This window comes from Cervus canadensis, chromosome 8 (genome assembly GCF_019320065.1).
Source record: "Cervus canadensis isolate Bull #8, Minnesota chromosome 8, ASM1932006v1, whole genome shotgun sequence".
NCBI lineage: Eukaryota > Metazoa > Chordata > Mammalia > Artiodactyla > Cervidae > Cervus > Cervus canadensis.
The window spans coordinates 9,195,262-9,220,811 of NC_057393.1; the positions used below are offsets into that span (position 1 = coordinate 9,195,262).

The window sequence follows — 25,550 nt, forward strand, 5'->3', positions numbered from 1 at the left end:
TCCATCCACTCCCACTTTTCTGGGCAAAGCTTAAAGGCCCATCAGGTTCAGCTCAGATTTTACTCCACCACAGACTCAACGCTTCCTGATCGCTCCTCCAGGGGCCTCGAGTGCAGACGGGGGGCGGGGGGTGGGGCAGCCAACCCCTTCGGGCCCTGCTGTTTCTCCACCTTCCATCTGACCTGGTGGCCCCATGGACAATAGGCCCACGTCCCAGAGCCCCTAACCTTCCTCAGACACCACCTGCCCCAGTCCCACAGCTGCCATGAACACCATTCAAATCTCTGCAACTAAAGTCCAATTGCTGGCATCCACCTGACACCCTCGAAGGAAAGAGTGCGTGTGGAAAAGGGAGTGAGGAGAGAAAATCCGACTCCATGCCCTCCCCGTCCCCATCCCCCCGCAACCACCACCCTCAGGCTCAGGGTCTGTTCCAGAGAGTGAGGGTCGGGAAGAGGTGCTTCAGGTCTGTAGAAAGAGGACACCACACTTACCTTGCGAGGGACTCTCCTCTTTGGACCAGGTTCAAAGAGGCACTGGCATCCCCACTACCTGCTATTTCTCTAAGGCCAAAGTCACTGGCTGTCTGAGGAGGCCTTACAAATAGCTGAGAAAAGAAGAGAAGCTAAAGGCAAAGGAGAAAAGGAAAGATATTCACCTGAAGGCAGAGTTTCAAAGAATAGCAAGGAGAGACAAGAAAGCCTTCGTAAGTGATCAATACAAAGAAATAGAAGAAAACAATAGAATGGGAAAAACTAGAGATCTCTTCAACAAAATTAGATATACCAAGGGAAAAGTTCATACAAAGATGGGCACAATAAAGGACAAAACAGTATGGACCTAACAGAAGCAGAAGGTATTAAGAAGAGGTGGCAGGAATACACAGAAGACCTATACAAGAAATATCTTCATGACCCAGATAACCACGATGGTGTGATCATTCACTTAGGGCCAGATATTCTGGACTGAAGTCAATTGGGCTTTAGGAAGCATCACTAGAAACAAAGCTAGTGGAGGTGATGGAATTCAGGTGAACTACTTCAAATCCTAAAAGACAATGCTGTGGATGTGCTGCACTCAATATGACAGGAAATTTGGAAAACTCAGCAGTGGCCACAGAACTGGAAAAGGTCAATTTTCATTACAATCCCAAAGAAAGGCAAAACCAAAGAATGTTCAAACTACTGCACAGTTATAATCATCTCACAAGCTAGCAAAGTAATGCTCAAAATTCTCCAAGCCAGGTGTGAACTTCCAGGTGTTCAAGATGGATTTGGAAAAGGCAGAGGAACCAGAGATCAAATTGCCAACATCTGTTGGATCATAGAAAAAGCAAAAGAATTCCAGAAAAACACCTACTACTGCTTCACTGACTATGCTAAAGCCTTTGACTGTGTGGCTCACAACAAACTGTGGAAAATTCTTAAAAGATGGGAATACCAGACCATCTGACCTGCCTCCTGAGAAATCTGTATGCAGGTCAAGAAGCAAGAGTTAGAACTGGACATGGAACAATGGACTGGTTCCAAAGTGGGAAAGGAGTACCTCAGGGCTGTACATTGCCACCCTGCTTATTTAACTTAAATGCAGAGAACATCATGCGAAATGCCCGACTGGATGAAGCACTAGCTGGAATCAAGATTGCCAGGAGAAATATCAATAACCTAGATATGCACCACCCTTATGGCAGAAAGCAAAGAGGAAATAAAAAGCCTCTTGAGGAAAGTGAGAGGAGAGTGAAAAAGTTGGCTTAAAACTCAACATTCAAAAAACTAAGATCATGGCACATGGTCCCAATCACTTCATGGCTAATAGATAGGGAAACAATGGAAACAGTGACAGGCTATTTCTTGAGCTCCAAAATGACTGCTGATGGTGACTGCAGTTATGAAATTAAAACGTGCTTACTCCTTGGAAGAAAAGCTATGACCAACCTAGACAGCATATTAAAAACAGAGACATTACTTTGCTGACAAAGGTTCATCTAGTCAAAGCTATGGTTTTTCCAGTACTAGTGTATGGATGTGAGAGGTGGACTCTAAAGAAAGCTGAGCACTGAAGAATTGGTGCTTTTGAGCTGTGGTGTTGGAGAAGACTCTTGAGAGTCCCTTGGACTGCAAGGAGATCAAACGAGTCAATCCTAAAGGAAATCAGTACTGAATATTCATTGAAAGGACTGAAGCTGAAGTTCCAATACTTTGGTCACCTGATGTGAGGAACTGACTCATTGGTAAAGACCCTGATGCTGGGAAAGCCTGAAGGCAGAGAGGGAGAAGGGGACGACAGAGGATGAGATGGTTGGACGGTATCACTGATTGGATGGACACCGGAGTTTGAGCAAGCTCTGGGAGTTGGTGATGGACAGAGAAGCTTGGCATGCTGAAGTCCCTGGGGTCGCAAAGAATGGACCACGACTGAGGGAAGGAACCTAAAGTCAAGTAAACGCTGGGGGGCGGGGTGGGGATGCGTGACCACCGCACTGCGCCTGCGCCTAGCCTAGAGTGTGGCCAACGTGCTGTCAGCGCGCATGCTCTAACCGGAGCTTCCCCTGCGCGCCACCCCACCGCGGCCCAGAGCTTTTGAACCTCGCTGCCAAATCCTGCCGGCGCGCGCATGCGTGTCTGCGGTAGCTGGTCTCCAGACAACCGGGACAAGCGGCCGCTCTCAGGTTTGCGGCGGGCCGAGCCGGAAGTTGCCCTGTTCTTTCACCTTCCCTCGGTCTGGCGCAAATTAAAGAGTTATAAAGAGAGGTTCCGGAGCCGGCTTGGTCCGTAGGTGGCCGAATGGAGACCGAGACCCTACACGGGCTGCTGAGCCGCTGCCCGACCCTAGCCTCTTCCTGGGATGCTGCGTGCGGAGCCTTGGCCCAGACTCTCCGTCTCACCCGGGATGGTCTTGGCGCCCGAGACGCCGACTGGAAGGAGCTGCTGGCGCCGCCCGCCGCGGGGTGCGCTGGGCCGGCGGGGACTGGGTTGTGCTCGGGGACACAGCCGCGCTCCTGGGGGAGCCGCGAGGGGAGGCGGGGACCCTGAGGGGAGAGGGTTTGCCCCCGAAATGCGGGAGCCGAGCGGGTGACGGGGCTGTGCGGGCGGCGAAGGCGAGACGGCCGGGCCCGGGTGTCGGGAGGACAGAGGGTCGTCCGCGGGAAAGCTGAGGGGACTCGGGTGTGAATGTTGGGAACGGGGGGGGGGGGGGCGGAGTGGGCAGGTGAGCGGGAGACAGCGTTTCACACACACCCGCCTTGAGTCCATCTCGTTGGCTTCTGAGGCCCCTTGTCGAGATCAGAACCGACCTCTTATCCTGCAAAAAAAAAAAACACCTGTCGACCAATGCATGCATGGTCGTCCCCACACTTACCTTGCGAGGGACTCTCCTCTTTGGACCAGGTTCAAAGAGGCACTGGCATCCCCACCACCTGCTATTTCTCTAAGGCCAAAGTCACTGGCTGTCTGAGGAGGCCTTACAAATAGCTGAGAAAAGAAGAGAAGCTAAAGGCAAAGGAGAAAAGGAAAGATATTCATCTGAAGGCAGAGTTTCAAAGAATAGCAAGGAGAGACAAGAAAGCCTTCGTAAGTGATCAATACAAAGAAATAGAAGAAAACAATAGAATGGGAAAAACTAGAGATCTCTTCAACAAAGTTAGATATACCAAGGGAAAAGTTCATACAAAGATGGACACAATAAAGGACAAAACAGTATGGACCTAACAGAAGCAGAAGATATTAAGAAGAGGTGGCAGGAATACACAGAAGACCTATACAAGAAAGATCTTCATGACCCAGATAACCACGATGGTGTGATCATTCACTTAGAGCCAGATACTCTGGAGTGAAGTCAATTGGGCTTTAGGAAGCATCACTAGAAACAAAGCTAGTGGAGGTGATGGAATTCCTTCTTCAGCCGTGTCTTGACTCTTGGCGACCCGCGACCTATGGACTGTAGCCCGCCAGGCTCCTCTGTCCGAGGGATTGCCCAGTTTAGAATACTGGAGTGGGTTGCCGGCTCCTCCTTCAGGGGATTTTTCCCCACCGAGGGATGGAACCCGCGTCTCCTGTTGTTTCCTGCATTTGCAAAGGATGCTTTATCGCTGAGCCAGCTGGGAAGCCCGTGGACTAAAATAGGCCTTTAAAAAAATCCAAATGTTGACAAATCTTCATCAGTTTAATTTTGAAAATGGCACACTTTTCCCCTTTATTCTGCATCTGCCCCCAACCCCCAACTTGTGAACGGTTTTTAATTCGCAGTAGCCGACCAGTAAATACATTTCATTAACTGGTCAGGCAGTTTCCAGGAAGTCGCCTACAGTGTAGATAGAAGTCCAGGGGAAAATAAGAGTGGAGAACCCTGAGTCTAAAGCATCATTTCCTCATGATTTCTGTATTGAGCATTTATTTGATCAGTGCTTTGCAGGGTGCTTGGACTCCAAATGCAAATGTCAATTAATTGGATAACATGTCAACCCCTGTGGCCCATTAAGGGGGTTAATGGCAGTGTTCTGTTATTGACAGGGAACTGTAATACTGCATGTTGTTCAGCCACTCAGTTGTGTCCGACTCTTTGCAACATCATGGACAGCAGCAGGCCAGGCTTCCCTGTTCATCACCATCTTCTGGAGCTTGCTCAAACTCATGTCCATTGAGTCAGTGATGCCACCCAACCATCTCAGCTTTTGTCATCCCCTTCTCCTGCCTTCAGTCTTTCCATCATCAGGGTCTTTTCTAATGAATCAGCTCTTCGCATGAGGTGCCCAAAGTATTGGAGCTTCAACTTCAGCATCAGTCCTTCCAATGAATATTCAGAGGTGTGTGTGTGTGTTAGTCAATCATGTCTGACTCTTTGTCACTCCATGGACTGTAGCCCACCGGGCTCCCCTGTCCATGGGATTTTCCAGGCAAAGATACTGGAGTGGGTTGCCATCCCTTCTCCAGGGGATCTTCTCAACCCAAGGATCAAATCTAGGTTGCCTGCATTGCAGGCAGATTTTTTACCATCTGAGCCACCAGGGAAGCACTATAACACTACATAATATTCTTCATTTTCTTTTCAGCCATGATCTGGTGATTTTGAAAAGGAACCTGAACAGCCAAGATGAAAACCCCTGCTTCCTTCACCTGAGATGTGACCCTCATGGAGGTGAAGAAATCGTTTCTATTGGCATTTTAAGTTCAGCAAGAAATATGGAAGTATACTTAGGAGAGGAGTACTGTGGAACCAGTAGGGGCAAGAATGTTTGTAATGTTCTGGATAACAGGTTTGTGACTTCTGCATGTGGAAGTGTTCTTCTGAAGTAGTGTTTTCTTGAGCTTTTGCAGTATCTGTTGATTCTCTGACATTGGTGCTAAACACTAGGAGAGAGAAGATAAAAACATACCAGCAGAGGTAGAAGTTTAGACCTTTAAGGATCTTAAAGACAGTGTAGATCAGCCTAGTTGGAAGTGTGAATGTGGAAATGGAGAGCAAATGGAAGGTAGAGAAGTCAGTAAAAGATCATAGCTAGTTTGGGAAATGCTTGATGAAGTTCTGATAAGTTTCCTATTTGTTTTTAACTCATAAGGAATCTGTTTTCCAAAAATCACTTTGTCAGTCAGCCTGGAACTTTGAACATTTTCTTGTAGGATGCCGTTACCAAATAGAGCATGAGCTCAAGACTGTGCCATCCTGGCAAGCTTAACCCATTATTAGATTTTTTAACTTTTTTCCCCCCAATTTCTTATGAAGATTCTGTTCTAATCATTCTTTAATATGAATCAAAGTATGAGCTGCTTTATGTACTATATATGTTGTGTATGACAGATACGTTGTTGAGCTTTAAAATATGCCAGTGCTGCAGAGTATACTTTGGATATATAATTTAATTTTCTCCTATAATTAGTAAGTGGCAGATATTGTCTTCATATCTAGTGCTATTCAGTAGGAAGGCTCTACTGTTCATGCCTCACCAGGAAAACTGAATCTCAGGATTAAAATATTGTCCTGGTAACCTTTATCTTTAAATATAACTCTTCTTAGTGATAATGTGTGAAATTTTTAATAAATCAGTTCTTTTCTAATTTTAGTGAACATGAAAAGATTACTTTATACAAAAAATATCTAAAATTGGAGTCTTCCACACATGCTGGTAAAATAAAGGTAAGTCATTCCTAAATTTTCACTAATTTAAAACTACAGTTGCTTTCCTAATATATAGATATATTTATTTCCATAAATTGGTAATGCAGTTAGTCCAACGTGTCCCTCGTTTTATTTCAAAAATACTTAGTAAACATGTAAAAAGAAATTCTTTTCTAAAATAATTATCAACCTTCTTTTAAAATTTGATCATTTATTTCCTATGGTCATGTCAGTGTACTTTTGTTAGTAGAGCAGTGTTGGACACAATTAGAGAAGTTTCAGACAAGAGCATCCCAAAGTTAAAGGTGTTTAGACTGGTGGTGTCAGCATGAAAAATTTTATTAAGGTAAACTTTACTGATGTCATCAGATCTGGAGGAAGAGTACTGAGCTGGAAATCATAAGCCCTGACTATTAAGTGAGGTCTCTTGCTGACTAAAAAAGTAACCTTGGGCAAGTTCCTTCATCTTTTGGGACCTACTTTGTGGGTAATAATAGGGAACTAAAGAAAATTCTTGGATTATTTTTGTCTCTAAAATTCTGTGCTGATTATTACTTACAGAGGAGCACAGAACTATCTCAAGATGTTGTTTAGGTGTATACAGTAATGGCTTCTAAAGTCATTTTAGTAAAGTGATGCATTCATCCAGCACATATTAGAGTGCATATAGATAGCGGCTGCTGTACTCGGCATTTAGGAAGTGGCAGTTATAAAATAAACTGGAATGTTGCTCATATTATAGTGGCAAGACAGGTAGATTAAGTGTGCAAAATAGGCACAACATTCACTGGTGAGAAAGGCTTGGGGGTTGAAAGGCATACTATGCATGTTGAAGTGTGGGTGTATACATTTCATGAGGTACTTACTTGTTGATGACAGTCACATCTTTGGTGCCACACTGAGTTTTTAGATCATGGACCTCTATTCACCTGTGTCTTTGTGTGATGTATGGGTTTGTTGTCTCTGAAGATGAATGGGGTTTGTAATTGTGCTGTGGAAGTACCAGGGAGTGCAGAGAGTTTCATTTAGGAAAATCTTTGGGTTTGTATGAAGGCCTCTTCTGGGCCAATACTACCTTCAATAGTTTATGAAAGTTAAATGGTAGTTACTGATGCATATCTTTGAGCACTCACTCAGTGATATATACTGGACATTTTAACGCACAATCCTTATAACAACCATGTAAACTGATTTTACTCCTAACTCAAGCTTGGCATCTGCCCAGGGTCACCCAGGCACAGCCCTCACTGAACTCAGGTCTGTCTGATTCTAAATCCTGTTTGCTTTCCACTTTGCTACTTTGCAGTCCTACAGCACACAGGAAACATCTTGGTTTAGAAGCATATACAAGATGAGGCAGGACACAGCCCTGAAAAGCTCCTGGGACAGAATCCAGAAGAACTAGGCTCAAAGATTGACCTTTATTTACTCTCTTGACAAATTAAAAAAATCACCATGAACTCGTTTTTCATGTGTAAACTATTGAGATCTCTTAGGTTTTCTTAATATTCCCTATGGTTTTAATTCTAAAATACTGAGTTATATTTAGCACTTCACAAACATTTTGCATGGGATCCTGGACAGTCTTCTTTTGTATTAAATGATATAGCTTGTTTCAGGATGGTAAGATCTCAGATTGATACAGTTTATCTTTAGTTCCTTAAACAAGAAAACATTATTAAATAAAACATTATTTGTATGTAAACTTTTACTTAAAAAGGACTTTTTACATTTTCCTTGTTCTTTTGAATATTTTCTTGGCTTTGACTGTTCTAGAGACAACTTAAAAATGTACTTGAATTTAATTTTTAGATTCTTGAATGCTTCTTTCTTACTTCAGTATTAATAAGAAATGACCTTAAATAATGGTTGTTTTTATTACTATTAATTTTCCTGGTCTTCTGTGTTATAATAGCTTCTCTCCTTTGGTGAAAAGAACTGTGTGTTCATCAGTAAAGTTGTGGTACACGTGAGGCCAGTCTCGGCACATTCTTCAGCAGGCTGTCCTGCTCTAGGATCAAGGATAGACCTGGAGAGGGTCCAAACCATCATGGAGTCCATGGGGTCAAAGTTATCACCTGGAGCTCAGCAGTTGATGAATATGGTGAGATTCCAGCAGCAGGTGAGTAGGAATGGATTTCTTTCCAGATACCATTACAATTCTTTAAATAATAGCTTTTTATTAGGACATGTGGTGACATAAATCTTTTCTATTTAACTATTGTTATTGATGTGACTGTTATCTTTACTAACTTTTCTAAAAGTAACATTCTGTAGCCTTATGCTCTTACAAATAAAATATTTCTATTACAGACTTCATAATTTTCTACGAATTCACTCATTTATTCATTCAGCAAGTATTTACTTAGCCCCTTCTTCGTGAATGCTCTGTTCTAGTTACTACAGAAGGTTCCCGGGTGAATTAGTTTATGGCCTGTCCCTAAGGGTCTCTGTGGTCTTACTAGGGGACTACATAGGTGGAATTAGGCATGTGAATTTGGAGGGCTGCAGCTTGAGAGAGAGAGAGCAGTATGGATTAAATCTTCAGTGCTGGAAGGAGTATAATGTAGCTAGGAAACGGATAGAAGTTCATTTCTCTGGAGTGAAGAAGCGATAGGGGAAGCTTCAGGTAGACTAGGGCTGGATCATAGAGGATTTTGAATGCTCTTATGAAGCTTGTGGGCATGTTTTACCTGTTTTAATTAACTCTAATCCACTATTACATGTAAGATGAGGAGTCAGTAGAAAGTGAGACTGCAGGAAGAAAAGGATCTCTGTGTTATTTCTCGTCCAGATGAGGGTTAAGGAGAGTCTAAACTTGAAGGAGGAACCTAGTGCTGGGTGTGAGATGCTACAACAGTGGAACCACTGGGACTTGACAATAACTTAGTATGGCGTTTTGGGGAGAAAAATAGAATCAAACGTGAAACCAAACTTTTGAAGATGGTGATGCCAATAATACACAAGGAACGCAAGGGAGGGAGTGACTTGGAGGGGAAAAAAGTAGTTTAATTTGGGAGTATTGAGTTTTCTATGTGAATACCACATTCCCTGGGGTGACGTTGTGAGCCTTCGGAAACACAGAGGGGCGGGAGCATCCCTAGTAGATGACAGGGAAGGTGATGAAGGGAGAGACCGGAGCCAGGAAGGAAGACCCTGGGCAAGCACCTGCATTTGCTCAGAGCACAGGGAGAGGGGCGAGGAGCCGGAGTACAGGAGCCACTGTTTAGAGCAGCAGAGATGTGATGTCAGGAGACCTGAATTCAACCGTGTTAGTTCTGTCTTATTTAGCATTGCGTCCTCTATTTAAGGATACATTTCTTCATGTTTACAATCTAAATGGTAATTGTTTACAATCTAGCAATGCTGAGATCATAGGATGAATGTGAAAGTTTAAATCAAATAATACAAATAAAAAAGTCATATAACTTCTGTGAGATTTGCCATCATTAATGTAGTAGGAGTATCATTGGAGAGACAGGCAGACACAGGAGAACAGGAGAGCTGGTGATGATCTTGGAAACCTCGGAAAGGAGAGCTTCCAAAAGCACAGAGTCCGTCCTCTTCGTACTCTGCTACAGTGATCTTGCCCACATAGCTCAGGCAGTTCCTAACGGGTGCTCCTGGTCCAGCGCTCCCTCTCCACAGAGCAACCAGAATGATTTCAGAGGGTCCATCAGACTCGACTTCCCCGTGTAATGTCCCGAACTGCTTCCCCTCACACCAGAGTCAATCCAGATTCCTCACCCTGTCATCTCAGATCTGGGCCGTCATTCCCTCTTCAACACCATCTCCTGTCACGTCTACTCAGATGCTTGTCTCTAGACATTCTGAGGTGTGTGTTCCCCAAATATCCACCTGTGCTCCCACCTCAGGACCTCTGCACTCTTAACTGTTCTCTTTGGCCATAATCCCCTCTTCCTGATCTTAGCAAGTCTGCCCTTTTCTTGTTCTTTCAGCCTCATCTTAAATGTTCCATCTTGAGCGAGACCTTTGCTAGCCACGCTGTTAGATTGTGCCTGCACAATCTGTATCATATTTTCATCATGGCCTTCTTCATTATTTTTGTTGTTTTATATATACACGCACATGTATACATGTATATATATTGCTCTATTTATCTAATTGAAATATAAGCTTTGTGCAAACAGGAATCTGATCTGTCTTATTTATGACTCTAATGTATATGTTCCTTGATTATCAACTAAGCTTCTTTTGCAGATCCTTAATGGGTCTGCTTGAATAGTGAGGAGATGAAAACCAGATTCTGAAGGATTGGATAGTAAATGAGTAGTTGGAATGTGGAGGTAGCCAGGTTAAAGTGGATTGTTTCAAGAATGCTAGAGATAAGGAACCTGCCTGTATCAGAATCCCTTGGAATGCTTATAAAGACAGAACACTGGCCCTCAGTTGTGACCTAAAACCCTGAAGGTATGATCCAGGACTCAACTATTTCTAACCAGCAACACCAGATGAGCCCTATGCATAGTGTATTTTAAGAACAAATGTTTAAGGGGAAAGATCCAGTGGACATATAGATTAAAAATTTAAAAACAGAAGAAACTGTGTGTGTGTGAAAGATTTTGGAAACATTCAAGAGGGTTAATGAATTTTAAAAAAATCAGTTCATGACTGATATTTATGTTTTAAAAACTTGTCTTTGGAAAATAAATGATGCCAAAGTTTCAGGTGTTTTTTCGGCTATGTCTTTAAGGGTTTTTTTTTTTTTTTTTTTTTTTTTTTTTTTTTGCTTTTTTATTTAATTCCCAAAACAATATGCTTTCTTCATCATGAATTTATGTCAGTTCAGAAGTGCGTTAGGTAAATCCTGAGTCCTTGCCCAGCTCTTATCTTACTCTCAACCTTGCTGTGTGTCTTTGTAGCTTTGTCTCTCAGCCAGAAATGCAAGTCCTCCAACCAGCAGCACATGTATTGTATCCTGTTTCCCTTCATATGCATGTGCTAAATCCTTACCTGTGGGGGCATTTGGGAAACACCCTCGGGAAGAAAGGAGATGATCCTGTGAACTCTTCTTTTAAACATGCTAATAAATATCCTATTTCTATGGGAAAACTATATTTATGGAATGATTCTCACGGGATATACCTGGTTCTCTGGGGTGGCTTTTGTTTGCAAACAAGTAACCCATGGACTGTCTTTCTGAGAAGTGTCACATAAGCTCTGTAAGTATCTGTTGAGTATAGAGTAGGGGTGTTTCACGATCAGGACCCCTCCTTCTGTGGAAGGGGGGTAACCACGCACACTGTCGAGGCCTTCGCGTGTTCTCTGGGGCAGGGCCTGTCCCGAGGGAAAGGAGGGACTTGGGAGCAGCTTCCTGGCCTCCCCTTGCTTCACCTGCACCTTATGGTTCCTTGTTGCCTGAAAAGCTTATTCAAGTGGTTTCTTATTTCCTTCTATTTGGAGTTCACATGTGCTGACTTTGATTTGTTTTTGCTTCAGCAGTTTAGAATAACTGAGTAAGAATTCTGTCTCATAGGTGTCTGGCATATGTTTGTCATTTAAAGTTATCTGAGTGGAAACTCTGGGCCATTTTCTCAAAGAAAATATATTCAGTTATTCCAAGATTTTTCACTATTTACCTTGTTTATCTTAAAAAATAAAAAGATTCTCTTTGTTGTTGTTTTTTCAAGGTGAGTAAAAGGTTAAAGCAAATCCTTTAAGAGGGTCAGAGATAAATATTTAATTTTTCACAATTCTGGGAGTATATATACAAATTTGTGTTTGCTTTTCACTGTCTTATTTTCAGGGCCTGAATCAGTACCTAACTCAGAGTAGATTTCTGGTAAATATTTGTTGAATGAATGAGTTCTGGGCTAATTTTATCCAAGCATCATTTTTTAGTATATCCAGAAAATATATGGATCGAGTGTCTTCACCTGATCTTGAATAATGCTTTTCTTAGTCTCTCTCACAAGGTGTTGAACAGCATTAACTATGAGATGATATCCCTTGATAAGAATCTCTAGGACTTCCCTGGTGGTCCAGTGGTTAAGACTCCAAGCTTCCACCTACAGGGGGCCCGGGTTCAAACCCTGGTTGTGGAATTAAGATCCCTTATGTGGTAGAGTGCAACAAAATAAATAAACAAACAGATAAGTTAATAGAAAAGAATTTCTAGTAGAGTTCTGGGTTTAGAATTTAGGGTAGAGCCATGTAATATAACAGTTAGCTAGGCTGGAGGTAGTTTTGCTTTTCTCTTGTGGAAAAATTGAAGAACTGTAACCTAACAAATGTGAGGCAGTCTTTTCAGGAAGAAATATAGCCTAGCTGGTCGAGTTGAGGCCACAAAACATAATCATTACCCTATAAATTATTACAGCAAACATGGCCCAAAAGTAGCTCATTTTAATCATTGAAAATGTCACAAAAGTATTCAAACTTTAAGTATACAAGTAGAACACCAAACTTTAAGCAAGTAACTATCTAGTCTATCTTCCAGTGAAAATGAATTGCATATCCTTAGGGTGGCCTACATATGTGATAGTGGACAGATGATTTTTAATTCTAGGAAAATTATCAATTATTGTGACTCATTCGAAAATACCATAAATTAAGGAGGCCTTTGTAGTGGAAACACTAAAATATGCCTGTGCAGTTTTACTAAGTATGCTTGTATTTATTTGCAGATTTTCCTTAGCAGAACTACACTGGAATTTGGAATGACTAGAAGTCCTGACTGGAGTTGGGTGTCCGGGGCTCCAGTCCTAGTTCTGCCACAGACAGCTGTGTTACCTTGGCCGGGTTAGCTTTAGTCTTTTCTCCTCAACTCAGTACTGGGACCGTGGCTGTAGTCTACTCCATGTGAATGTTCCCAGGCTCAGAGGGAAGAAGGCACCTTGCCTCCAGAGTTAGCTGTCATTATCATTAATGTTCCTGCTGTTTCCTTGCCTGCCTCCCTTAGAATCGTGTTGCCCTCGGAGAGCAGCTCCAGTCGATCCTGGGAAACGCAGGACACAGGCACGTGCAGGGACTGCAGTCCTCGTCTGCTCCGGGAGCCTTCGACAAGTCATCCTCCACACCTTTTCCTTTCAGAACTGGGCTGACATCTGGAAACGTGACTGAAGACTCAGAAGCTAACACTGAGAAAAGTCTGCAGCCAGCTGGTGGAGGAAGCCTGGGCAGCCTCCACGAGTGTAAAATTGTGCCACAAAGCCGTTCTCTTCTTGAGAATGACCTGAAGAATGCAGTATCTTCTTTCTTATCAAAGAAAGCAAGTGACAGCTCACACATACCTAACTCGGAGTTGCTGCCTCTTCTCCAGAATTTGTGTGGTCAGGTGAGCCATCTCCGGGTGGGACCCGGCATCAAGTGGCAGGACAGCATCCCGAAGCCCAGCGGAGGCACTGGGGGTGTCACGTAAGTGTTTAGACCCGTGTGGTCGGGTGGGGTGGATGAGGAGGCAGGTGGAAGAGAGGCGTTTGTTTCAGTAACTTCTGCCTGAAATTGTTTCCGGAGAGAACCGTAGGAGCTTTGACATTTCACCACTGACACATGTAGAGGAAAGAAATAGTCTATGGAGTAGAACGTGTTGCTTTGAAAGAAGTGTGTAAACTGGAGGTGCCGAGCACTTCTCAGGCGTTTGGTGGGAGGAGCATAAGCATCAGACAAGGGTCGGAGTGGAGAGATACCTGTATGAAAGGAGAGGAGCTGTGGTAGCCATGATGTGTACACTGTTTGCCCGATTGTATGAAGTGAGCCGTTGCAATGGATTTTCCTTGTAGATCCTGTGTGACCTGGGCTAATTTTGGAGTCATCCAAACAGTTTTCAGCTCTTAATTATTTATAGTATACAGCCTCTTATCCTCTGATTTCATAATTCCAATTATTTCCAGTCCTGCTTTGATCGAGGGATAGTTAAGTGTTTAGTATGTGCAGGAGACAGAAGAGACACAGGTTCGATCCCTGGGTTGGGAAGATCCCCTGGACTAGGAAATGGCAACCCATTCCAGTATTCTTGCCTCAAAATTCCATGGACAGAGGAGCCTGGTGGGCTATAGTCCATGAGGCTGCAAAGAGTTGGGCGCGACTGAGCACACACACACCATCCTTTAGATAGACGGAATGTTTCCAAATATTGAACTAGATGGGAATTCAGGACTTTAGCCATGGTTCTGACTTAACTATTTTGCCTTACTATTTCAGTCTTTTGAGTTAGACTTTTTTTACATCTCAAATGAGGTCGTTGTATTGGTTGAAATTTTCTTAATGTATTTAATAGCATTGAAATTTGAGGAGTTTAGTAAGTTATTGAAACAAATAGTGGTCCTTCTTTGGGAAGAACAAGGAAAGGTGACAGTGTTTTAGTTGTTGACAGTCTTCATCAGTGTTAACCTGTGACATGGCAAAATGAACCAATACTAAAACGCAGAGAAAACAAAACCTAAACCTTAAAAACTGCGCTTCCCTGACAGCTCAGTTGGTGAAGAATCTGTCTGCAATGCAGGAGACCCTGGTTCAATTCCTGGGTCGGGAAGATCTGCTGGAGAAGAGACAGACTTCTCACTCCAGTATTCTGGTCTGGAGAATTCCATGGACTGTATAGTCCATAGGGTTGCAAAGAGTCGGACACGACTGAGCAACTTCCATTTCCACTTTTCTGATTCCAGCTGAGCTGGAATGTCTCCAGTACTCTCAGATCCTCCCTGTTAACAATAAAAATCCCTGGATATAATACAACAAACACGAAAGACTATAAAAGGTGGAGAGAAGTCAGATTGCTTAGGGCTGCTGAAGCTTAGTGTTTCTTAGTTCCTGGTTATCAGAGTTTCTTTCATCGTAGAGGGATACAGGATTTTGTCAAGTATTTTTCCTATGGCCATTTATTTGATCATGAATTTTCTTCGGTAATCTCTTCATATGGTGAATTACATTAGTTTCAAAAACTGAACCTGCCTAGCATACCTAGAATAGATCCCACTTGATTGTGGGGTCTAATTCTTTTTATACAATGGTGGAACTGATTTGCTAATATTCTGTCAAGTATTCTTACATAGAATTCATTGGAGATACTACTCTGTATTTATCTTTTACTGTCTTTGTCTGGTTTTATATTATGAGGGTGATACTGGTCTCATAAAATGAGTTCTACCTTTTTTTGAGTTCTATATTTTAGAAGAGATTGTGTAAAATTGATGTGATTTTTTTCGTATGATGTTTGGTATTGATAGAAGTCTCCAATGAAAACCAGTTGGGCCTGGATGATTTCTTTCCTAGTAACTGTTAAATTACAAATTGAATTTCTTTTTTTTTTTTTTAAATTACAAATTGAATTTCTAACACAGTAAAGTTGTCAGTTCTCCCCGTTGATATGAAGGTTTAATGCAATACATACTAAAATTTCACCACAATATTTTGTAGACATAGACAGGATTATTTTAAAAATTATATGAAAAGCAAAAGAGGAAGAATAGCTAAGACAGCCTTGAGAAAGAAGAATGAGGTGGGAGGAGTCCCTCTTCCAATGTCGAGTCTTCTACAGTGAGAGTGTCAAGACCAGGCAGTGATGGCGGAGGGGCAGACCAGGGCTCAGTGGAGGCCGGTAGAGGGTTCAGAGGTAGACCCACACAGGTGTGCTCCACTGAGTTTTGACAGAGGCGCAACAGCAGTGCAATAAAGGAAGAAGAGTCTTTCTAACTCGGGGTGCTGGAGCAGATGGATAGCCAAGGAGCAAGAAGTGAACTATGACCCAAACCTTGTACCTTGTATAAAACTTCACTCAAAATGGATCAGAGACTTAAGTGTAAAACATAAAGCTATGGAAGTTTTCTAATAATCCATAGGAGACATTCTTTGGGAACCTAGACAAGACACCAAAAATGTTTGACCTCCATGAAAATGTTAGAACTTATGCTCTGTGAAAGACTCTTTTAGGAGGAATAAAATACAAGTTCCAAAGTGGGAAAAAAATATTTTCAGATTACAAATCCAACAAATGACTTACATCTAAAATATAGAGAGTACTGAAAACTCAACATTAAAAAAAAAAAAAAATCCAATTAGAACATGGGTAAAAGACCACAGAGAGACATTTTTACCAGATAAGATGTACAAAGCAAATAACCACATGAAAAGATGAGCTGTTCTTGACCTCATGGCTATTAAGGAAGGGCACATTAAAACCATAAGACACAAGATACCACTAATTATTCAGATGGTTAAAATAAAAAGTTTAAAAATGGTGACAAAACCAGATACCAATGAGAAATGGGATCTCTCATACATTGCTCATGGGGATTTAAAGTAGTACAGCCACTTTAAAAAAGGTTTGGCAGTTTCTCATAGCTAAACATGTCACCATGTGACTCAGAAATCAGACTCCTGAGAAATGAAAACTTCTTTTTTTCATTAATTAATTTAGTTTTGGTTGTGCTGGGACTCCACTGCTGCTCGTGGGCTTTCTCGAGCTGTGGCGAGCAAGGGCTGCTCTTCGTTGCTTGGCGCTGGCTTCTCATTCGTTGCTCTGTGGCATGTGGAATCGTCCCCAACTAGGGATTGAACCCGTGTCCCCTAAGTTGGAAGGTGGATTCCTATCTGTTGTACCACCAGGGAACTCCCCCAAGAATATTTTTCCACATAAAAATCAATACACAATTGTTCATAGCTTTATTTGTAAAAGCCCAAAACTATAAGGAGCCAATATGTCTTAAAGTTGATGAATGGTTAAATTAACCCTGGTACATCCATATCATGGGATGCTATCAGCAGTAAAAAGGAATGACCAAAAAAAAAAAAAAAAAAGGAATGACCTATTGACACATGCAACAATTTGGTTGTCTGGCAAAGGCATTATGCTGATCTACAAAAGAGAATCTCAAGAGGTCACGTTACATGGTTCCATTTCTGTAGCATTCTCATAATACAGATGAACACTGTAAGTGATTACGAGGTGTTCGGGATGGAGGAGATTAGGGAAGTGATGTGACAATGAAAGGGTAGCAGGAGGGAGATCATTGTAGTTAAGGGATAGTTCTGTCTCTTGATTGTGGTGATATTTACATGAATGTGTGTACGTATGATAAAATGGCATACACACACTGTATTGACATCAAATTCCTGCTCTTGATATTATACCATAGTTACATAAGAAGTAAAGACCAGGACCATTTGGTGAAGGGTACCGGGCAAATATAGTATCTTTACAACTTCCTATGAATCTATAGTTATTTGAAAAGAAAGAGAACAATAAAAAGCTTCTTGTATATTCTAGAGTGTTGTTGTTCAGTCATTGTTGTTTGACCCTCTGCAACCCCATGGACTGCAGCACGCCAGTCTTCCCTGTCCTTCACCATCTCCCGGAGCTTGCTCAGACTCATGTCCATTGAGTTGGTGATGCCATCCAACCATCTCATCCTCTGTCATCCCCTTCTCCTGCCTTCATTCTTTCCCAGCATCAGAATCTTTTTCAGTGACTCGGCCCTTCGCATCAGGTGGCCAAAGTATTGGAGCTTCAGCTTCAGCATCAGTCCTTCCAACAAATATTCAGGGTTGATTTCCTTTAGGATGGATTGGTTTGATCTCCTTGCTGTCCAAAGGACTCTCAAGAGTCTTCTCCAGCCCCGCAGTTCGAAAGCATCAATTCTTTGGTGCTCAGCCTTCTTTATGGTCCAACTCTCTCATCCATGCATGAGTACTAGAAACCACTACATTCTAGATTAGCAGTTCTCAAAGTTTTTGGTCTTTACCCTCTTAAAAATAATTGAGCACTCCAAAGAACTTTTATTTATGTAGGCTATATAAAAATATTTATTAGTTTAGAAATAACAGTAAACCCATTACATAGTAACATAAATATCTTTTTGAAAAAATACCATGTTTTCTTTTTAAAAAGTTTAGTGAGAATGGTATTGTTTCAAATGTATGTAAAACTGTATTGACTTTGGGTTGTAGTTTCATATATGTTGCCTGACAGAGCTAGTAAGACCACAGTAGAAATACTGAGAACAAACAAGTTACCTCTGAGAAAAACATTTATCTATACCCTAAACCTACTACCTTAAAGAATTCTAGGAAACAGAATATACAACCATATAGCTATTAGTCATCACAGTAATAACATTACATGGTGTGGCCTCTGGATAATTCATTGTACATTTATTGTACAATTCATGTTCATATAACTTAGTGTTATTATAAAAAATACTTTTGACCTCATGGAATACCTGGAAAAATATGAGGAGATCCTAGAGTTTTGTGGACCACTCTGAAATTCACTGTCCTTGTCCTTCCAATGCTTTAGAAGGTTGTTTGGATGAAGAAAAGAGAAAACTGAGAAAACTGTTAAAATGGTAGGGTTGCTTGGGGAAGGACTTGGAAGACATACAAAGACCTTAAAGAAAAAGCAAGATTGCTTTTGATTTGGAGCTCAAAACCAAAAAGAAAGACCCTTTGTATCTAAAGACTTGTTTTTGAGGGTAGAAATTCTGTCATCTTCATTTTTATATTCTTATTTCAATTTATGCTTAAATATTTAAAGAACTGAAGCAATAATAATGCTTTGAGCATTCAAGATTGTATGTGTCTAGAACCTGGAAATATGTTGGAAGGAGACAGAATGTAGTTGTGGAAACAAATTTCAGCAATGTGTATTGGCTACTTTATTGTAGTGTATTTTGGCTGTTTTGTTATAATACTAGGGAAAATTGTCATAATATTTTTTTAAATTTATTTTTAGAGTAGAAGAGCAACCTCTTTGTTCCTATTTGGAAAAGATTCTTTCTAAAAATATGGAACTGATGGAAAAGAAACTTACAGACTACATTGATCAGCGAATATATAAGCTCCAGGAGCACATAGATAATAAGATTGCTTTGTTAATGGGCTTGCTGCAACGTCCGAACTCCCCACCCTCTGGGATGCCTCTGAGACATTATGACTCTGGAGAAGGACTTTCAAATGGAGAAAGATAAACGCTCAACATGTACAAAGTACTACAGATATTTATTACATATTTATTAGAAAGCCAAACCCTACCCCAGAAAGTTTATGAAAAGCAAGTATTTAATGTCCTTTGAAATATTACCACTTACGTGAAGTGACCTCAGTGTTCATTTTCCTGCACACATTGTAAATCCAGTACTGTACACTATGTTAACATGGTGTGATCTTCAGTTATTTTTGTTTGTAATATTTTTCACTCTTACTGAAATTTATGTATACTTCTGGATTAAATGTTTAAGATTTTAAGGATTTCTAAAGCAGTTCGTTAGTTTGTATTGTGTATGTGTTTTGTTGAAGTACTTTTTTTTTTATACAAAGACTTTTTACAGTCTTAGGAGTCTGAAAAATAATGCTTAGGGTATTTGATAATTTTTCTTTTTCTAATTGTTTTTGAAAAATTGGGAAGACTTGGAAACTTTCATTAAAATCTCTAATTGACATTTTGTATTGTTTATCTCAGGTAATGAGGAAAATGCAGTGTTTGGCATGTGTTAAAGTAGTTTACACTGATGTTAGTATCATTGGTTTCAGTGCAGTGTCGTAGTAGAGAGGGAAGTACAAAGCAGAGCTAGCCTATTCCTTGTTAGGAATGTTATCTTAGATCTAGTGTTTGATGTAAAATGAGAGAAGTCATTTTATTTTATCTCAGTCAATCCAAAAGATACAAGGAACTGTTTTCCTTTCTGGACTGGTACAGGTTCCTCTTTCCAGAACCCTTTTCTGTATATTTAAAGCATGAAATTCTGAGGATCTGCATTGAGGGGTTGAGGCATATGAATCAAGGAGATTACAGTTCTCTCAGGCAGACTTAATTTTTAGAAATTATAACTTATCATATGTGTGTTGAAGGGTGATGATTCACATTTAAAAAATAAATGTATCCACTCTGGAAACTACTTGTCTAAGTAAACAAATTTATTTTCAACTCTCTTTTCTAATTGGAGGATAACTGCTTTTACATTGTTGTGTTGGTTTCTGCCTTACAACACCGTGAATGTATATATATCCCTTTCCTCTTGAGCCTACCTCCCTCAACTATCTTTTCTTAAAATGCTTTATGAAAGGGGGTGTTTTGCAATCGACTTTGTGGTCAGTTCTTTCAAATGAGGGCAATTTACATACTCTCGTTCATTTGTATCACACTACAAAGGTGACACAGTATATGGGACATACTCTCACTATAGCCACTTGATAATTTGCATATTTTTCTATTCTTTTCTAATTGATGGGACAACATACATAGCTGTAAGATAGTATTTCCATTGTTGTTCAGGAGAAATGCCTCTCCCTCCAAGCTGAGCCCTTTAGTTCAGTTTTACAGCTTCTGGTAGTTGTAGTCTGTTGATTTACAAAATGTTTCCTTCCAGAGCTTCCCTGGTGGCTCAGTGGTAACGAATCTGCCCGCCCAAGCAGGCGACACAGGTTCGGTCCCTGATCTGGGATGATCCCACATGCCTCGGAGCACCTAAGTCCCTGTGTCACAACCCCTGAGCCTGTGCTTTAGAGCCTGGGAGCCGCAGCTGCTGGAGCCTGCATGACCTAAGCCTGTGCTCTGCAGTAAGAGAAGCCACCACATTGAGGAGCCCACTCGCTGCAACTAGAGAAAAGCCCATGCAGCAGCAAAGACCCAGCAAAGCCAAAAACAATTAAAATTATTTTTAAAAAGGCCTCTTTCCAGATACATGACTCATATTACAAGTCTCACCTTGATTACATCTGAAACAGAAATATGGTCATATCAAAGATACACAAAAAGATATATAAAAGTTCAAGACTGAAAAGAGCTGATATCAAACATTCTTCAACTGAATTTTCCACCTTATAGACACCAAAATCTCTCTCTCAAAAAAGTGTGGGGAAGATGGGCCTGGAATGCAGGACTCCTTTCCTTCTCCTTGTTTCCTGGTGCCCATGTAGATTTTGGTGTAGAACCTTATTTTGAATTGATCTCCTTTGACATTTGAAATCCACGGCTATTGAAAGGTGAAGTGACTCATCTCTCAAGGGAAAGCAAATACAGCATCTTCCTCGTTGTCCCTTCCTGCCCTCACATCACTACTTCCTCCTTCTTAAAGGCAGCCCAGGGTTTCAGTTTTCTACCATTCTGACATTTCTTCTCTAAGTGTTCTTGGAGAACATATGTCCATGATGATGTAGAGGAAAAAACACAAGGATAGATAAATCTGAGCTCTTCCTTGTTGGTCACTTAACTGCTGTCTAACTTTGCATGAGAGATTCAATATTTTTAATAACTTCAGTTTTCCCTTCTGTAAAATGGGAATATCACAGCTTCTATCTTGTGTGAGTTTATAATACTCTGAACATGAAGCAACTAGTACAGGTCTGGCACACAGGAGGAAACAATAAATGTTAATCTCCCTCTTCCCCATTTTTTGGCTACGCTGAATCTTCCCTGCTGCGTGTGGGCTGTTCTCTAGTTGTGATGTGCAGGCTTCTCACTGCAGTGGTTTGTCTTGTCGCAGAGCACAGGCTCTGGGGCTCCCAGGCTCAGTCGTTGTGGCGTGTGGGCTTGGCTGCTCCACAAGTGGAATCTCCCCAGACCAGGGATTGAACCCTTGTACCCTATGCATGGGTTCCTATCCACTGTACCACTAGGGAAGTCGTATGATTCTTAATAACCCTAGAATTCCAGGCAATTTGAAAGCCCCACTTCTCTTTTATTTCTTTGAAGGATAAAGAGAAGTCAGTTCTATGTCAGTGGTGTAGGGCTGTGATTCTCAATGTGTGGCAGCATCAGGATGACCTGGGAAGTTGTTACCTGTGCAGATTCTCAGGCCCCACCCACCCTGTTTGAGTCCGAATTGGGGGTGTGGTGGGGCCCAGCAATTATGCTTTTAAGTAACTCTGCACGTGCTTCTGATACTCCGTCCAGTTTCAGAACCACTGGGATAGGGTAAGGAACAGTACGGGCTCTGGAGCCAGGTGGCTTGGATTCAGTTCCTCTCCGCCTTCCATTAGTATGTGCCTTTGGTCACATTAAGTGACTTCTCTGGACTTTCTTTGGCTTCTCCAGTGACTCAGCTGGTACAGAACCTGCCTGCCAATGCAGGAGGTCCTGGAGATGTGAGTTCTATGCCTGGGTCAGGAAGATCCCCTAGAGTAGGAAATGGCAACCCGCTCCAGTATGGGAGCCTGGAGAATTCCATGGATAGAGGAGCCTGGGGATTACAGTCCATGGGGTTGCAAAGGATCGGACACAGCTCAGCAATGGAGCACAGCACACTGGACTTTCTTAGCCATTGACTGGGAATTAGATCACATCTACCCCTGTAGATGTGAAGATGAGAAGGCTGTTGAGAAGATTAACTGAGGCAGTTCTCATGAAACCTTGAGACAGTCTTGTAGTTTAGTGCCCTGTTCTCAGCTTGGCCTCACACTGAGATCACCTGGGCACTTAAAAAAAAAAAAGAAAAAAAAACGGAAAAACCAAAACCACCCGTGGGTGTATATTTATTTCAAAATAAAAAGTTAAAAATAATCAATTGGTTCTTGGGTCCCACCCCTGGAGATTGTGATCTGAGTCCAGGGTGTTCAGCCCATAGATCTGGGTTTTGGGAAGCTCCCCCACTGATTATAACACACAGAAAAGCCCGGAACTAGAAGTTCAGTATCCTGGGGACAAGAATCTGGAACTAGACTAGCTGGCTACTAACTCTAGTCATCCCGTTTACAAACAGTATGATCTGAGACAAGTTCTCAACCTCCCTGTGAGCTTGAGCTGGGGGCACAATCATCAGTCAGTGACTTATCAGCCGTGCCCATCATCATCATCTATAAGCAGCTGTCTGTCTAACAGGTTTTTCAGTATGGGCAGAGACTTCAGCCTTTCTTGCTCAGAGATCAAAGTCTCCACTTGCTGAAAGTGGGGAAAGACGATTCTGATGTGTGGTTTTCTGCTTATTGTCCAGGTGCCGTCCTCACTGGGGCTGAGTTTCAGGATCAGGGCTTTGTGGGTGTCCGCTCCCCACTGGGAGATCCCCACTCAGCCACGTTGCTGGAAGTGAACCATGGTTCCCTCAGCACAGGCTTGGCTACCAGGACTTTATGTACACAGTGTGAAGCTCTGGGGAGAACACATGTATGACGTCTTGACACAGGGTTCACAAAGAGGAAAAATTTCTTAGAGCCTGAAGGAGGACAGTTTTAAAAAGAAACTAACTGGGGAGGAGCTAAGATGGCAGAGGAATAGGATGGGGAGGCCACTTTCTCCCCTACAAATTCATCGAAAGAACATTTGAATGCTGAGCAAACTTCACAAAACAACTTCTGACTGCTAGCAGAAGACATCAGACACCCAGAAAAGCAGCCCATCATCTTCGAAAGGAGGTAGGACAAAATATAAAAGATAAAAAGACAAAAGAGCTAGGGACGTAGACCCGTCCCGGGAAGTGAGTCATAATAGAGGAAGTTTCCAAACACCAGGAAACCCTCGCACTGGTGGGTCTGGGGGAAGTTTTTGAATCTCGGAGGGCAACCTAACTGGGAGGAAAAATAAATAAAACCCACAGATTACATGCCTAAAAGCAACTCCCAGCAAAAAAGTACCCCAGACACCCACATCCGCCACCAGCAAGTGGGGGTGGAACGGAGAGGAGTGGGCAGCATTGCTTAGGGTAAGGACCAGGCCCAAATGCCCTGAGGGCAATCGGAGGGAGCTAACGTGAGATAGCAACTTAAACTGTGGGATCGCGCGCGTGCGGGCGAGAGAAAATTAACCTGCCCGAACACACTGCCAGCGGTTTGCAGAACAAAGGGACTGAGCAATTCCATAGAAGAGCTAGCCAGCGGCGGACTGGCCCATCCCCACCGGAGGCAGGAGGCAGGGGGGAGGGGAAAGGGGCAAACTCAGCCCCAGAGATGGCACCCCCTACCAAATGGCAAACAGGCTTCCAGTTTCTAACCAAAGACTTCCTGAGATTCTGGATGGTTGGCATCCACTGGGAGGGTCGCGGCTAGAGGCCAGCTCCTGAGAACAGACACAAGGCACACCGGAAACAGGCTGGGACCGCGGAGGGGAGAAGGCGCACTGCACCCGGGAAGAGAGCGCCCGTCAAGCGCCTGGCCGCCTGAGCTGCTCCGCCGGGGAAGGTACAAAACGCAGGCCCAACTGAGTCCGTGCTTTTGTGGAATACCCGAAAACTGGAACCGCATGCAACTCAGGGCCCGCTCCATATAGAGCAGCCTGGAGCCTGAGCAGTGTAGACGGGGAAAGCACATACCCGTGAGCGGGGGCAAACCCAGTGCGGCCGGAACACGGTGAGTGCTCCCCACACACAGCGATATCTGTCTGCAGCACCCCTCCCTCCCCGCTGAACAAGCGAACCTGAATAAGAGACCACCTGCGCGCACCTGTGTCAGGGTGGAAATTAGACTCTGAAGAGACCGGCAAACAGAAGCCAAATAAACAAAGGGAACTGCTTCACAAGTGACTGGTGCAACAGATTAAAATCCCTGTACATAACACCAACTACACTGGAAGGGGCCTATAGATATCGAGAAGTGTAAGCTGGAACGAGGAGCTATCTGAAACTGAACGAAACCCACACTGACCACAACAGCTCCAGAGAAATTCCTAGATATATTTTTACTTTTTTTTAATTAAAAATTTTTCTTTTCTTTTTAAAATTTTTTTCTCTTTTATTTTCTTTTAAAATTCCCTATTCCTCCTCCATTACTCCTTAACTTTCATTTTCATTTTCATATATTTTTACTATTTTTTTAATTAGAAAAAAAATTTTTTTCTTTTTTATGTTTTTTCTCTTATTTTCTTTTAAAGTCCTCTATTGCTCCTCTATTACTCCTTAATTTGCATTTTCATTTCGCTATAACCTTGCAAAAAAAAAAGGAGGCCCTATTTTTAAACTGAACTTCATATATATTTCTAAAATTTTTTGTGTTTTTGTTTTTAATATTGTATTTTTAAGAGTCTAACCTCTACTCTAGATTTTTAATCTTTGTTTTTCAGTATTTGATATCAATTTTGGACATTTAAGAATCCAATATTCAGTACCCATTTTTATTCAGGAGTGTGTTGATTACTCTCTCCCACTTTTGACTCTCAGTTTTCTCCCTCAGATCACCTCTATTTCCTCCCTCCCCCTTCTCTTAATCCAATTCTGTGCATCTCTGTGGGTGTCTGGGCTATGGAGAACACTTAGGGAACAGAGTACTGCGTAGATCTGTCTCTCTCCTCTCGAGTCCCCCTTTTTCTCCTCCTGCTCATCTCTATCTCCCTCCTCCCTCTCCTCTTCTTCATGTAACTCTGTGAACCTCTCTGGGTGTCCCTCGCAGTGGAGAATCTTTTCACCATTAACCTAGAAGTTTTATTGTCAGTGCTGAATAGTTGGAGAGGTCTTGAGACTACTGGAAGAATAAGACTGAAATCCAGAGGCAGGAGACTTAAGCCCAAAACCTGAGAACACCAGAAAACTCCTGACTACATGGAACATTAAGTAATAAGA

The 25,550-nt window shown here is 42.2% G+C and overlaps 1 protein-coding gene across 3 annotated transcripts; it reads left to right on the forward strand.

Annotated features, from left to right (window-relative positions):
• Nucleotides 1-2,211: 2,211 nt before the first annotated feature.
• LOC122446324 (ATPase PAAT-like) lies at nucleotides 2,212-19,961 on the forward strand. Of its 3 annotated transcripts, none has more exons than XM_043476380.1 (6): nucleotides 2,212-2,947; nucleotides 5,048-5,251; nucleotides 6,057-6,129; nucleotides 8,027-8,233; nucleotides 13,034-13,488; nucleotides 18,808-19,961. In XM_043476380.1, the coding sequence occupies exons 1-6, from the start codon at nucleotides 2,784-2,786 to the stop codon at nucleotides 18,848-18,850; spliced, it is 1,146 nt and encodes a 381-aa protein (XP_043332315.1). In that variant the 5' UTR covers nucleotides 2,212-2,783; the 3' UTR covers nucleotides 18,851-19,961. The 3 variants fall into 3 exon arrangements, with proteins under 3 accessions (XP_043332315.1, XP_043332313.1, XP_043332314.1); XM_043476378.1 differs by having other exon boundaries at nucleotides 2,214-2,947; nucleotides 18,803-19,961; XM_043476379.1 differs by lacking the exon at nucleotides 2,212-2,947 and adding an exon at nucleotides 4,759-4,801 and having other exon boundaries at nucleotides 18,803-19,961.
• Nucleotides 19,962-25,550: the final 5,589 nt, after the last annotated feature.

Coding starts and splice junctions, on each gene's coding strand:
- LOC122446324 (XM_043476378.1), top strand. CDS start 2,784: ATGGAGACCGAGACCCTACACGGGCTGCTGAGCCGCTGCCCGACCCTA. Junction 5,252..6,056: donor TGTAATGTTCTGGATAACAG/GTTTGTGACTTC, acceptor TTCTAATTTTAG/TGAACATGAAAAGATTACTT. Junction 13,489..18,802: donor GGAGGCACTGGGGGTGTCAC/GTAAGTGTTTAG, acceptor ATTTATTTTTAG/AGTAGAAGAGCAACCTCTTT.